This window comes from Podarcis melisellensis, assembly GCF_964234715.1.
Source record: "Podarcis melisellensis genome assembly, chromosome: 7".
NCBI classification, from domain to species: Eukaryota; Metazoa; Chordata; class Lepidosauria; order Squamata; family Lacertidae; genus Podarcis; species Podarcis melisellensis.
The window spans coordinates 35,392,621-35,408,255 of NC_138539.1; the positions used below are offsets into that span (position 1 = coordinate 35,392,621).

At 38.9% G+C, this 15,635-nt stretch overlaps 1 protein-coding gene across 2 annotated transcripts in view; it reads right to left on the reverse strand.

The window, feature by feature from the left end:
• The window catches only part of NKAIN3 (sodium/potassium transporting ATPase interacting 3), a 200,561-nt gene that overhangs the window by 64,646 nt on the left and 120,280 nt on the right, over positions 1-15,635 (reverse strand). For both annotated transcript variants that reach the window (XM_081917666.1, XM_081917667.1), the window contains exon 4: positions 3,362-3,559. In XM_081917666.1, the coding sequence (XP_081773792.1) occupies positions 3,362-3,559 (198 nt within the window). The remainder of the gene's footprint in view (positions 1-3,361; positions 3,560-15,635) is intronic.

The following is a 15,635-nucleotide window of genomic DNA, read 5'->3' on the forward strand; positions in this document are numbered from 1 at the left end:
CAAAAATAAACCAATTCTTGCTTGTAAAAGACTTAATAGGGACCTGTAGAGCTAGAGCTTTATTGCTAAAGACTGTGACTTTTAAAACACACACATCAGCAGTTTTCAATCTACACATTCCCAAGCTGCTAATGAATCTTTCAGAAACCCATCGGCTAAATGAAATAGTCATTCCTGTGACTGTCAGTCAAGTCTTTTCACCAGAACTATTATAAATACAAGGTTTCATTTTAGATGGTCTTTTGTTCTGCTTTTTCATGGCAATCTATTTGTTCAGTGCTGTTTTGCTTTCCTGAGCTCTTCCTAGGCCTGTTATTCGTAGCCAACAAACACAAGAGATGTAATTAAACTTAATTAAAAGGGTAACAAGGAACATATTTTGTGTACAAATCCCCAAACACTAAATTTCTGTGTATTGTTTTTAAGAAAGCAGTGGCAACATTAATTACCTATTATGCTCAATTTACAGATTAGAAAGAGGCTACTGATTTCCCTTACTCAATCGGCTATCCCCCCCTTTTTTTCGGTCACCTGCAAAATTGATATGAAGTCCTTTTACTGAAGGTTTGGAGTCATATAGTTCTGACTCATAAATCTCTGTTGAGCCCACTAGTAACAGCATTTGATTAATAATTGACATGCTCCTCATTTTAATGGCTGCTGTGCTAAAGATTGCTAATTAAATGGTTGCTAATTAAATTATTTTCTCCCTTTGATGAAATAGCATTTAAGATCACAAAATGTCATAGCTCATCCTCACATTAAATAATCAATGCCTGGCAGATGCTTTGAAAACAGTTGGGAAGAAATCTTTTTTTAAAAAAAATCAAGGAGACTGCACGGTGGTGGTTATGATCTACTGGCTAAAATAGAAACAGATAGCATGGCTATTTAATATAATTTCATTATTTTTAAAGGGCCAAACCATTTATATTTAAACTCCGGAAAACTGAATCTATGAGAAATAAGGAATAGCAAAGTTGCTTTCATTTTAACTAATCAGGATTCTGTATTACCAGGCTTTTACAAACAATTAAGCTGTGAATATCTAAGATATTGTTATGAAGTTTATAGAGCCTCTTAAAAATGATCTTTTTGTGGGAGAAGTTAAGCATTAAACTGGACTTATTATGGATATTTTAACTTGGATGTTCTTGGTAATATTTAAATCACAAACAACAACAAGAACAACATAAGAAATCCATTTCCCATTTTAAAACAATCATATTAGAACATAAGTACCTCCGTTTGCCTGTCCTAATTCCTTGCATGGCTCTGGATTTTAGCTCTGACCAATGGTTTAAAACAATTAGTGACGGATCTCTTTAATAACCCCAGATTGACATCTGCTAGTCTAGCAAACATGAAAATATAACCCAAATCATTATTGTTGGTTTTATTCTTGCATTTAATCTTGTATAAAGCCAAACCATACCCATTCAAAGTTAGCAAGCCAATAAGTGTCAACAGTTGCACACATTAGATCTCCAGCCATAGATTTCCATGGCTAAATCTGAAAGTATGCTGAAAGAGTACAGCAGCTACAGAAACACTAGTAGAATAGCTACTGCCTCCAACTATTGCTTTGCTGCAAGTAGACACTTCACTAGTCCTTAGTTCTAATAAATTCTTTGGTTTCAGTTTGGAAAGCTCTGCAGTAGAGGCTGCTCTAAGGTCCCATGTATAATACATGGCACTGACTTTCCGAGTCATTGGGCAGAATTAGAAAAGAAGAGGTTAACCTAGATAGTTAGCTTTCTAGCAGCACATACACTACAAGGGCAAAGAGACCATTGCCCCAGTATAATCAACCACTTTCCTTTCTTAATGGGCAATTACAGGTAACTGACAACTAAAAGATGGCTTTTACACTTGTAAATTCAGTTGCTTTGATATTTTGAAGCTTTCCCCAGGAAAATAGGCTCTTTCTGGCTAATTGAAGGACCTTACTGAGTCTTCTTTCCCACTCCTGGTCTCTGTGGTTTCATTTGTGAATTGGTACAATGACTCACACTAATTTAGATAACAAGGCACTATGGACAGCCATATTATATGGACAAAATGCCTACCCATTCTAAATGGGTTCATTTCTTACAATGCTTTGCTAATTATTGCAGTCATTATTACCTTATCTATTTTTCCCCTTCTCTCAAATGACCTAGCTTTTAAAACTAATAAAAATGGTATTGGGTAAGTAAATACAAAGAAGAATCAAGGACCCACTACAAAAATGATTGCATCAATTGGACTAAATATGGATGAGAACTTCAACTCACAAAATGAACACATTTAGACATGATTACACTGTGTTTCTACATATACATTTTACTTGACATAGTTGAAAACTGCTGCTATGCCAAGGGACCAACATGCTCAGTTTACTGAAAAAACATAAAAATTCCAGTCTATGAGGCAAACCAGGGCCTCTACATACTTCTTCTTAGCCTTGCAGAACAACTCTAGGAATCTTTTAATTTTTTATCGAACCTGATTTTTTTAAAAAAAGAATCCCCACCCACCTGCATAAACATCACCAGCTGTACTGAGCTACCCCTTCTTCAGGACGATTTGCAGCAGGTGGTGAAAAATATTTCTCTTCCATTCCTAGAAGCAGGCTTATTCCTGGGCCAGATGTGCATGTTTCCCAAAGGAAGCCAGCGCCAATGAAATAAATGATTATTTCTGCATTCTAAAGAAATAATTGCGCATACCCTCCCACAAATGCACGAGACCATGTAGTTTGCATAAATGATTAAAAGTGTGTTTCTATCTTTCTACGGATATGCTTGTGCAGGAGGTGAAGCAAATGTTTTCATATGTGAGTCCTTCAATTTTGCCTCTAGGCAAAAGAAGGTTTCCTGACAAACTCAAAACATAAAGCATATGCATAAACAAGCATTAAAGTGTTATAGGAGGCAGGTGCAATCTTTGGCACTGAAAGAGAAATTGAAAATCAAGAGAAGTATCTCTGCTGCTCCCATCTATTAGCCATATAACCATGGTGGATATGGATGCCAGAAGTATGAAGCTTCTCCACTGATATGCCACCAGCCATCCAATCTGGAACTGTGGTGCCATAAAAATGACCTTAACTTGCAGAAACGTTCTTAGATTTTAATTTTAAAATTGGCACAATCTTCTAAATGCATTTCATATCATAATCCAAAATAGGTTTTTTTTTTAAAGGGAAAGATTATCCAGCTGGCGACATCTTCTATGCTTTCATATCCTCTTTTTTAACTTGAGTTAAGACAATATCTAGGCTGTTGAATAGAGTAAATTACTGTGGCAATATGTGAATTGTATAAGGTGGCAACGTAAGAATGGAACAATCTGATTTGCTCAGCAAACAGTGACTTACAGAGAGTAATATTTGGATGGCGCTGTGAATGACCTCTAGGTATTGGAAGTCAATGATGCAGCCTGTCACAGAGACATAGGAAAAATCATCTAACATCCCAGGAGCTGAAGGACGCACCACTCTTCGTATGCAGCCTGGTCCATGTTCTCGCCACCAGGATCGGTGCATTGAGATGTTAAAAGTCATGAGATCAGTTTCCTAACAAACAAAGAGAGAAGAAGGGTGAAATCTTTCTGTTACAGTGGAGCTCATGCTTTTCTGACATATAGGCCCAGTTCCGATGTAAAGTTTCCTGATCATATGCTAAGTTTGCATGCTCTCTGACACTTTAAGACCATAAAGCACACATGGGTAGCATTAACCATGGCTAGCATTAATCTCAGCATAGACCTAATACTGTACTATGGTTAATACAGAAAACTAAAGGGAGAGAACAACAAACATATGTACCCTGTCTCTTAAGAACAGGAAACACTACATCTGCATAAGCTGTACTCAGGTGTTCACTAAGGTGTGGGGAACCTTTGGCCTTCCAGATATTGCTGAATGACAACATCCACCATCCTGGGCTATTGGCAATGTTGGCTGGGGCTGATTGGAACTGTAATTCAGCAACCTCTGAAGCAGCACATCTGCTGTTGACTACAGACCTGCAAAATGGCCCTCTAAAGTTCTTCTTTTGAATATTTGGCAAGCACTTTTTTGCTTTTGCTTTTAGAAAGTTGCTGAAGACATTTCCTTCTCCTCAGTTGTGGTCTTTTATCCTTTATTTCTTTGCTACTTGTTCCATCCATCCATCCATCCATCCATCTCTCTCTCTCTCTCTCTCTCTCTCTCTCTCTCTCTCTCTCTCTCTCTCACACACACACACACACACACACACACACACTTGTATTACTGCTTCCTATTCTCTCCTCTTCCCCTCATGCTCTGGCTAACTGGGTTATTTTTACATTTTGTAGAGTGCCCATTGTGTCATAGGTGTTAAATAAATTATATAAAATGATGATAATGATCTGCTGGAATAAAGCCCATTGAAGAAAATGAACCCTTCAACAGCGAAGTGTTCAGATCAGATGGCCTCATTAGAATGATAGATTGACTCATTAGATTCTCATCACTTAATAGTGCATTGTAGTGCTATTAACAACGGAATATTTCTCCTCCCTTGCACAGTGTCATTAGTATTGAGAAGCTGGATATAAACTACTCTTAACTATTCCCTTTGGTGGCTGACTATTCCCACAATAATGCAGAAACAGCAATGGAGAGCAACAACCACCATAAGAAATGTATATGCTGCCATTGCATTGCTGACGATGCAGGGATCATTCTAGTACACTACTGAAAATGGGAAAATGGAAACATTTGAAATCCAAAACATTCACATCCATAACAAACAATGGCCCCTGGAGTGCATGTGGACTACACCTCACACATGTGTGCTCAATTTGATATACTCCTCCTTCTGGTGCTTCACTCATAGGGTTGGAGGAGAATTTAGCTTGGTCTGAAGTTTTAAATGCAATTCTTGGCTCAGTCCATACCAAAGTGCATAGAAATGTGCAACTGAAAACAATATACATTTAGAAAAATGCAGACAGAGATTTTAAAAAATTGTATTTAAGTCAATATTTAAATAAAAATTTCCATTTTGGATTTTTTAAACATCACAGGTTAATGCAGAAATGAGATGGGACAGACTTATGAAGGAACACATGTAAAATTGGCATTGGCCAGAGATAGAGTGATATATCAATCCCAACTCAATAAACCTTTAAAGTTTGTTAAGACTAATCTGAAAATCATAATATCCTACGATAATGTTCAAAGTATCACAGTAATTAGGTCAAGGACTTTTTACTACATCTTTTTGCCCAATTAAAAAGAAATATTGGTCATTGGAAAGATGGGGTGCCATCGTTATAGATTAGGATTCTTTGTACTTAGTTTGAATATGCATATGGTCAGATTGTTATTCTAATCGTTTGTCAGCATTAAACTTACCTTTAATGAAAAATTAAACTGAAAACCGTCAAGGGGAAAAATCATATTCAGGCTACACTCCTAAACACACTTATAGCTATTTATTTCAAAATACATATATGTAGGACTGAGATGTCAAAATCACACTTTTAAAAAATTGTTTTAAAAAATGCAACATTCAACATTTGCATCAAGGCTACTGTTCTAAGCAAGATTGTGCAACCATACACATACACAAAAACTGAAAACAAAACTGTACAACATTTTAAAGCATATAATGAAGTCTGATATCCATTAGAAAAACTCACCATCATTACTTCAGTCTGCAACAAGATGAATATCATGTCCATAACACTGATACTACTAACCCCCAATGTCACTTGTCTACCATTAACATTATAAACATTAGTGAATGACAGGCACATATATTATACACAAGCCCTTTAAACAAATTTAAGAAGACTCCCAAGTTAGAAACATCAACACTTTTCTCCTCCACATCTCCATCACATTTGAAGACAGGATAGTGACTGATCATATTCAGCAACTGCATAGAACCAGCTGAGTATTAATTCAAACAACACGTGTAGTATTAGGCTGAATCATATTACTGCCATGTCCGGTGAAATATGGGTACATGGACAGTGAATTTGGTGAAAGGGCATGTTGTACCAAAAAGCCCCCACAGCCAAGGCTACTAGCAAAGAGAGGGGGCCAGAGCTAGGAATCTTAGGTTCTCAAAACCCTCATCTTCACAATTCCAGAACTATCTCTGGAAATATCAACTCTACTGGTGTTGAAAGTGCCATCATGAAGGGTAAGTGAAGATAGAGTTGCCAGGGACCCTGAATGTGTGATGTAGCTAAACTTTCTATCAAAGAATGTGAACTCCAAGACTTAGACGGCCACTGCAAGAAACAGAATTTTGGCTTACATCAGGGGTGCTTTTCAATCCAGAGGTCACATTCCCTTCTGAGGCAAAAATGGGCAAAGCAACAATGGTGAATCTTTCCTTTGTACAGTAGGCTAGTTTCTACACACACTTGCATGATGATGATGATTTCTTTGTACCCCACCCATCTGGCTGGGTTTCCCCAGCCACTTTGGGTGGATTCCAACAAAGATTAAAAATACATCAAAACATCAACCATTAAAAACTTCCCTAAGCATGCACTCTTATCCCCCATTGGGGCAAGCTACAAGCATCCTCAGAATTCAGCAACACAATTTGGTCAGGCATGAACACTCAAGGAGGGTGCAAGACAAGGCCAGCTAGTGGCATGGGAGTGGTGTGTAGCTGTGGAGGGGTGTGGCCTGGGCAGGGTGCTGAGGACCAGATTAAAAGGCCTGCTGGAAGGCTGCATTTGGCTCCCTAGGCCTGAGGTTCCTTGTCTCTGGGCTACATGGGCTCTCAGTCTCATCCAGAAGCAGTATTTTTTTATTCTTATGAGCAGATACCATCCGTCTCTGAGTCTGCAGTTCTCTTTCCCTTTTTGTTTATTCTTAATCCCACTGAAGTAAATTGTAGTTTTAAGATTGGGTGGACTGCCCTATGTTTATGAAAACAATGCTTCCTATTTTAGTGGAACAAACTCGTTGGCTACTTGACAGAATATGTATGGCAGAAAGCTACCTCACTGAATTCGGTGACAGCCTCCCCTTATACCACATAGCTCCTCTTACTTTAACACTATTATCCCACTGGGTAAACTCATTTGCAGATGACCATAATATGAGATGAGATGCTGTTCAAAATGCTGGGAAATTATTCAAACACTTTTGCTGCATTTCAAAGAGATTTTGTATCCTGCCCCTATTCCTAGTCCAACAAAAGGCATCATGTTCCACTTCGTTTTCTTGCTTTCTATGTCTTTACTCATTCTGATCTTCCCTGAGACTGTGATAAATTAGCTTGTGTCTCTGTGCCACTTTCCATTTAAGTAATTTAGAGGAAGGATGTCTATTCTAAACTATAGCACATAATTGGTAAGAACAGCCAGTGACAAATGAGACAAATAATATTATGAAATATAGTGGAGACCAGTGCTTTTTTTCTAAAAAAAATGTTTAGGGGTACTCTCATTTTCCTATTCATATTGAAATACTGCCCCTCAATGAGGTCGAACTTAGATTAAAAAAACATTTATGGGTATGCGTACCCTCAGAATAAAGCACTGGTGGGGACCATACAAGAGGATTGGCTGTGAGCATTTTCTAGGTTTTTAAAATACTTTTTCTAAGAATTCAAAACACAGATACAGCCAACTGAGTACTTGGAAAGCTTCCCGGAGTTTACATCTGCCCTAGTATAATAGTTTACATTTCTGAAAACAAGCATTTTGAAGGAGGCATTTTGTCTCAATAAATCCTTGTCGCCAAGGGGATGACAGATGACCATTTTATTTTAAGCAATGGGAGTAACTTTCTCCTTAGTCAATTACCTGTAATGAGTGATGTCGTCACCACTATCCAGCAGCTGCCCATGGCACTTGCACATCTCCTTATGCACAGTGATCTCAACCAAGATGTGTATTCTGTTGGAGACTTACATCTAACAATGGCAGTTTTGAGTACTTGTAAAATGTGATTCCTCAGCATCAGAAATACAATCAGCAAGGGAGCATTTGTTTATTTCTGTGCCCCACCCCAAACACAAAAGCATCTCACTGAAGATATTGACCCAGTGTGCATCTGCTGTGAAAACGTAAATGCCATGGATCATTAAGAAAAGGACTGAAAATAAAACTGCAGGTATTATAATGCTGTTATACAAATCTACGGTTTGACTGCATTTGGACTTCTGGGTACAGTTCTGGTCTCCTAACCTCAAAAGGGATATTGCAGGGATAGAAAGGTTCAGAAAAGGCCAATCAGAATGATATGGGGCAACTCTCCTATGAGGAAAGGTTGCAGTTTTTGTTTAGAGAAAAGGCAAGTAAAAGTAGACGTGAAATAAATGTATAATATTCTGGTTACCTATGATCTAATATTTTTTATATAACGATCATTCTTACCTTTAATTAAAACCAAATGAAAAAATATTTGAATATTGCTGTGGCCACATATAAAGCAAAGTCTATTTTATTAAGGGAAAGTTTGTTTCCATTCACTTAAGATAAAGCATACCCCAGTTTTGATGAAAAGTAAGCCTTTGAGTTGATGGTATACATTAGGAGAAACTTGGGTGGGTGAGCTGGGTGAATTTGTTTTAACATTTTTATCCTTAATACTATAGAATTATTATTTTTAATTCTATACAACCTATGTGCTATAATATCAATCCAGATTTAAAGTATACAACAACATTACTTTCAGTTAACCGGGGTTAAAACTGCAGGCTATGAAACCATGCCATTTGTTAATATTGGTTTAATGAATTGCACATTATGAGTGTATTATTATTTAAGAAGATGATGAATTATGTGTAGCTTTGCTTTTTAAATAATTGTCTATATATAAATGGAGATTTATTAAGAAAACAGAAAACACACAAAAAAAGAAATGCTTTTGCTTGGTGCTAAGAGATGTAACTCCAAGGATTCAATACACATACATCATCTGCTTCCTCAGCCACATTAATTAAATTAATTCACTACTAAAGAAGGGAATATCTGGTAGCTGCAGGATGTGACATCATGAACATTTGTTCATTAGAAAAATAGCTTTAAGTAATAGGGAAATAGATCACTCAAGATCATTCATTACTTATCAATTGCTGTGTGGTGACTGATTGATTAGAACATTCCTGTAGTTCAAAAGACTGTAAGCAATGACTTTAAAGTAATTTGCTCTCATAAAGCAGTCAGTAGCTTAGGGGCAGCTGCACTTTTGGGATGACTTAGTGTCTTTTAACCAATATCTCACACTACATTCATCTGATGGAAAAGATCCTTTGGGGTCTATAACTCTTGCTCTAGCTTGAATTATAATGAGGTAGGTCTAACCCTGTCTTTCACTTCTACATAAAATTATTCCAGGCTGTTATATATAAGGTCAACCTAAATCTTCAGAGATATTGCTTTAACTTTTTCTGCTGAAAAAAACGACTCTACAACTATGAAAAACCAAGGCTTGCAGACTCATTGCCAACAGGGTGTCAGTTGTGGGCAGTCTTATCTTCTGGGCTTAGAAGTGGGTACTGACAGTCTGCAGATACCAGTTGGGCATCATTGTCCACTGGTTTGGAAGGAGGGGCATGCAGTGAGATGTGCCAATCATCATGAGTTGCTGTAGGAAGAGTAACTCAAACAAGTTTTGAGTTGTACAACTCACCAGATTTACTTGGGACATATCTTTGGCTTGTACCAATTAACACCAATTACTCTCTTTTTGAAGTGAAAACTGTTTGGGTGCAGATGCTGCCCAGGCAGAGGGCTATGAATCCTGCTGCCATGAAGTGACTAGACATTACACGTTAGAGAGCTGGTGATTGGTCAAACCAGGCATTATGCAAGGCAACCCCTACTAGTTCAAAAGGGTGTTGTTCCCTGTGGGATGTGAGCTCTTTCTAGATGGAGTCCAATGCTTATTGAAACTGTTTTGGAGAAAATAAGCAAGAAAAGGTGGATTGATTCCTTCTTGTGGCAGATGGAGCAGTGTTGATGTGGGAATGGCTCCCAGGTGAAGGAACATGTGAAGATACCCTAGAAGGATCATGCCCTGAACACACTCAACTAAGAAGGACAAATGTCTAGTAGTTTAATTCTTTATTGACAAAAGCTGACATTAACTTTGCCAGGCTTATGCCCCAGCTGAAAAGTTGAAGCAACAGTGGGACCAGCACCATCCTTGGCTTAAGTACCTTCATCTGACAGAGTGTGCACAAGCAACTGGTGACTTCCTCTACATGGGAGGCTGCACTTGCCTCTTCAAGCCCCTCCCAGTTCTAGGAGACAGTGTAGCAGAGGATGGAAGGGATTTGACTGCTTCCAACACATTCTGTACCCTCTCCCCCATCTCTGACTGCTCAGACTCCTCCCCTTCCTTCAGCTGGGTTCCTGCCTCACGCGTGGCACAAAACCTCATAAATTGCTGGTCCCCAGCCTCCAGACGCCTGCCTCTGCCACACACTCCTCAGAGCCCTGCCAGTCCCTGACAGCTCATCCCTGAAGGATTATTGATAGACTATCATCCACAGGGCTGGGTGATTCTGCTGACTAGGATGCTAAAGGCAGGCAAAGGCTCAGTAAATTCTCATTTGCCTTTCCCCATTGGGTGACAAGGCTTCCAAAAGCCAAGTTTGGAGTACCAGAGGGACAGTGCAGAAGACTAATTTTTGAGAATCCTGCCCAACCTGGAACAGCGTATCTAAGGACAAGTAGGACTCTGCAGTGCTGTGGGGGCTATGAACAGCCCACTGTCACAGTTAAGCAAACTGATTAAATCAATTTCATAGACATATTGACTGTCCCTAATGATCCCTCACACACATGGATTCCCAACTTGGCAGTAGACTCCCCTTCCATCTTCAGCCTCAATAAAGGAGATATTCTTGGACCTAGCAACAAATTTATTGCTAGTAAGAGGAGTGCTTGTCTGGAAGCCAGAGAGGTTTGTTTAGGAAAAGGAAGAAGATAGAGAAGGACCAGTGTGCACTGGGACCCAGGACTCAGCTATACAGCTGCAAATATAATGTTTTAAATGTGTTGTAAAGTGCAGTGTACAAATGTGACACTAGATGACAGTGAGCTATGCCAAATTCAATGTACTTTTCAAAATGTTTTTTAAAAAAACATTTTCACAGAATTTTTTATATGTGTGTAGATCCCATCCCAGATGATGACCAGGATGTGAGAGCCGTTGTCTGAGAACAATCTGATAGTCTTTCCTGGACACTATTATATATCCAGCAAATCCTAGCATCAGCCTCACTTTAGAGTTCAACCTAGTTCCTGCTCTGCCCCAGGTATGTAGAACTATTGGCAGACAAAAACCATGCATTTGCTTGTGTAGTGTATTAAGAGCTTCTCACATTACAGCCTTTTGGGTTCTTTCACCATGCTCCTTGAAATAAAGTTGTAGCCTAGCTCAATTCCAGATTTGATCTCTGCCTCCTCATTTCTCTCTCTTTCCATAAGTCTTATTTCTGCAATGATTAATTGCCACCTAATCTGCAATTATTATGACAAAACTGATTTGAAGAAGATTGAAAGTAAGAGGTAAAATATCTCTTTGTGAAGGTATCATTTCATCCATTTGTACACTGTAATTATTAAGACCCCACAATGTTAAATTGAAGTAATATGATGGGACAAATAGTGTTAACTGTGAATTTTACATTCCAGAATCAGGTGAACTGAAGTTCATAAATGAAAGTTTTCAAGTGGCAGCATTTGCTAACACCTGGTCTAGCAGTTTTCTCATATACTGGTCTTGTAAGATTAACCACAAATTGCTGTAATTTGTTAAACTTGCCAATGCAATCTTGTGTAAATCGTATTATCCTAAACTTCTCATTTTTTGTGTCATCCAAATAAATGAAATTACCCTATGAAAAGCAACAACCCACAAGTCTTTACAGTGCGAACAATTAGGCTTCAAAACACTTTCTCTGTGGGAATATGGTCAAAGCTGTAGCTTAAGGCTAATAATAAAATTCTTGAAAATATACACCAGGGAACACCAGTGTAATGGGAAGGGAATTGAATTAGCTTTATTAGTATTTCTCTCCTCTTAATTATGATAATTCTATGGTTACATGATTTGCACAAAGGGAGGGACATACAATATTAACATGATTAAATTGTATTTGCATGTTAAAGAGAGTAGAAGGAAATGCTAAAATCTTGATTTGCATGCCCAAGGTCTACAGATGATTATAAGATTTAAAAATCTGTAAATAACAGTGCATTAGCTCAGTAAGCTTAGACACTGGGGTTGAACGGGTGTTTCAGTGAATCAGTCAGATTTTGGTTCTGTTTTTAGTACAAGCTTCCCGGTATTTTGATTTCTTTACATTAATTAATTAAAACAATTATACCTTGCCCTTCTAATGTACAAAGCAAAGCAACATCCAGTGTGAGGTCAGCACTGTGCAAACACGTTGTCCACTGTGAAGCAGTAGGAGTTGGTGGGGGAATAGGCTCAACTGACCTCCTGTCACCAGCATTGCTGCAAAGGCTCCAGTGAAGCCAATCTGGCACTCCTGGTGTGTTTGCAACTGTGCTGGCATTGTCACTCCTTTGCCCTTCTGCCTCCCCATAAGCTGCAGTAATGCACCCCTGCTACTGCTGATAAACCATCTCCTCCGCCCAATGCAGCCATACTTTCACCCCTCCTTCTGATCATAGGGAGCAAGCATCAGGGGTGATGAGACTTATTTACAGGCCATGAAGGCATAGGCCCCTGAGTAAGTGTTCAGGGTGCCTCTGAGTAAGTTAAGAAGGTGGGTGGATCTCATCAGTGGTGCACACACAGATGTTCTCCAAGCAATGTTTTTAAGAAGTGCAAAAAAGAGGGGGATCAAAAGGTAGGATACCTCAGGTATGTCTCCAGAGTTGGGGCTCTGGTTGTCTGCTCCCCATCCCCAATAAAAACTTTCCTGCTGGGCAAGGTGGTATGAGAAAAGGCTTGTGCATATATAATGCTGGCATCATCATGCCAGGTCAGGGAATCCTTAATTTTTGGTAGTATGAAAGAGAAACAATGGGAAAGCTTCAAAGAGAAGAAAAGGAAGAATCCAGTGAAAACTGGTGAAAGGTAAAATACTGGAAAAGGTGTGAAGAAGCTAGTGAAAGGGTGTGAAGACGATGTTATACCACCACCTTAAACACATCTGGGGGGAAGGGGGGAAGGAAAGCGAGAGAATAGTGCATAATGCACACAGTGTAAAATAGACATTGGCCAATTTCAGATAGTAGGGAAAATGAACATGTCCACAGACAGCTTTCCGGGTCATGTGGCCAGCATAACTGAACCACTTCTGGTGCAACGGGACACCATGACGGAAACCAGAGCCGCAGCGGTACCTATTTATCTACTCGCACTGGCTATGTTGGCAGGAGCTGGGACAGAGCAACGGGAGCTCACTCCATTGCAGGGATTCGAACAGCCAACCTTCTGAGCAGGAAGCCCAAAAGGCTCAGTGGTTTAGACCACAGTTCCACAAGCTGCATAGCAAACCACATATGTGCCTTTCCTACTCCTACCCACCATGGTCACAGGAATCATAGCACCTTTCTAAGCTGGTACTGCCTTGCTCCACTTCCTCCCCACCACATTACTGTGTATTCATATTATAAAACAGGGATGGGGAACCTTTGTCCTTCCAGATGTTCCTAGATTCCCATCACCCCTGATCACTAGACCGGGTTGGCTGGGGCTGATAGGAATTGGGAGTCCAACAACATCTGGAGAGTCACATGTTCTTCATCCCTGCTATAAAAGATCATGTGGAGAAAGTAAGTTTGATTTGGATATGTGAATCAGCTCTCATGTTTAAGACTTAAACAGAAGTAGAAATTCTATTGATTTCCATGTTTGTTTTTTTCCTAATAAGTGCATTTGACTGCACTTAGACTTTGTGGGGGGAAATCAGTTTTGAAAAGGCTTTGCAGTCTACACAGAACTGACAAGATTTTTGGCTGGCACATATCCCATTTCTGACCAGTTAAATAGACGTGGTTTTGCATTTGAGCGTAACACATTAATTAAATCGGAAGGTGGGAGGATACTGCCAAGTTAATATTCACACACATTGTGGCTATATTTGTGGCTTATTTCTTGATTTGAAAGCAACTGGAGTGACTGAAAAGAATTTTGTGCACTTCTAAAAATTAGACTGATATAAATTGGAATCCGCAGAAGCTGGGAAAACAGGAAGTAATGGTCCATAGGATTAGACTGTTCAGTATATCATGCTCAGCATTATGCAATCTGCTTCACTCAGGAACTATAAAGTTTAATGCTGAGGATGTAACATGACAAGGTATCGGCAGGTGTAAAATCAAACACTGCCATTTTATATGTATGACTTCAGGCAAGACAATTTACCATGAAAAACATTGCAGCCAAAGGTTTGCGAAAGACACAGCAACAAAAGGTGCTCAAATTTTGAAAAACTGACTAATGTATATAATTCAAATGATTCTGAAATAAGGGTTTTTTAAAAACTCTGATATAAGCTTCCTTATACCACAAAGCAGGCTAAGCATCTTTAGGCATCAATGTAAAGGCATTTCAGTTATCTGGATGGGCACAAATCCATTTTTGCTTAGGTTTTTGTGAAAGAAGAGAAAAGATAAATGCCACATGGGCCTCTGGTATATGCTAAGGCAGCCTTCACCATCCTGGTGGTCTCTAGATGTTTTGGAATACAACTCCCATCAGCCCAAACCAGCATGCAAAGGCTGTCCTAAGGTTTCTGTAGGATAAGATTCAGGGGAAAACAGGAAAAGCTTAAATCTCAAACTAGGGGCTCTAGATTGAGTCCACCAGATATGTGTTCTTAGATCTGCTGCAACTTAAATTGGAACAAATTAGAATGCCTCCACCCATTTTTTTTAATTCTGAGTGTCAAAGGCTGCCTAAAAAAACCAACCAAAAACTAACCACTGGTATTTTTTGGGGGGGGGGTTGTTTTCAGTTTCCAAACTTAAGTGAAAGCAGACTTTAAAAAAATTCTATAGCCAGGTGTGTGGGTGGGTATGTTGTTGAGAACTACAGCTATTTATTTGTATCGAACAGAAATACCAAGAAACAAACTGAATAAGAGAAAAGGTCTAACAACTATGGTTGCATGGCATGAGAGCTGATGTGACAAAATATTTCATTATTGGTCCAGTTTTGTTTCAGTTTCATTATGGATCTAGTATAGAAGAAGACAACCACCTTTATCATATTTGACAAACAGAGGAGCCTAAGGCGTTATAAATAACATGAACTGATGGTAACTCCCACCACACTCCAATCTTAAATTATTTTTTCCAAACTGTTGCATATTGCACTGGAAGTGTCCTTGTGCTGTCAGTCAACTTCACTCTGCCCAAAAAAGAAAGAAAAAAGCTCCTAGTTCTACTTGTCCTTTGATGACATGGATTTGATTCATACGTTCATCTAAAATGACAATTTCCTAAAGCTTACTATGCTAGAGATCTACAGTAAGAATTGCTATTGCTCTTTCACAGTTGCGTTATCACAAATCTGGAAGTAACTACCATGAATCTAACCAAATCCTTAAATACACTACAGCCTTGCGTAATTGTAATGCTTTTGTACAACATCTCAGAGTCTTGGCAAGATTCCACACTATTCTTGTCCTTTAGGAGGAAGATTCTTTCCATTCTGTTGT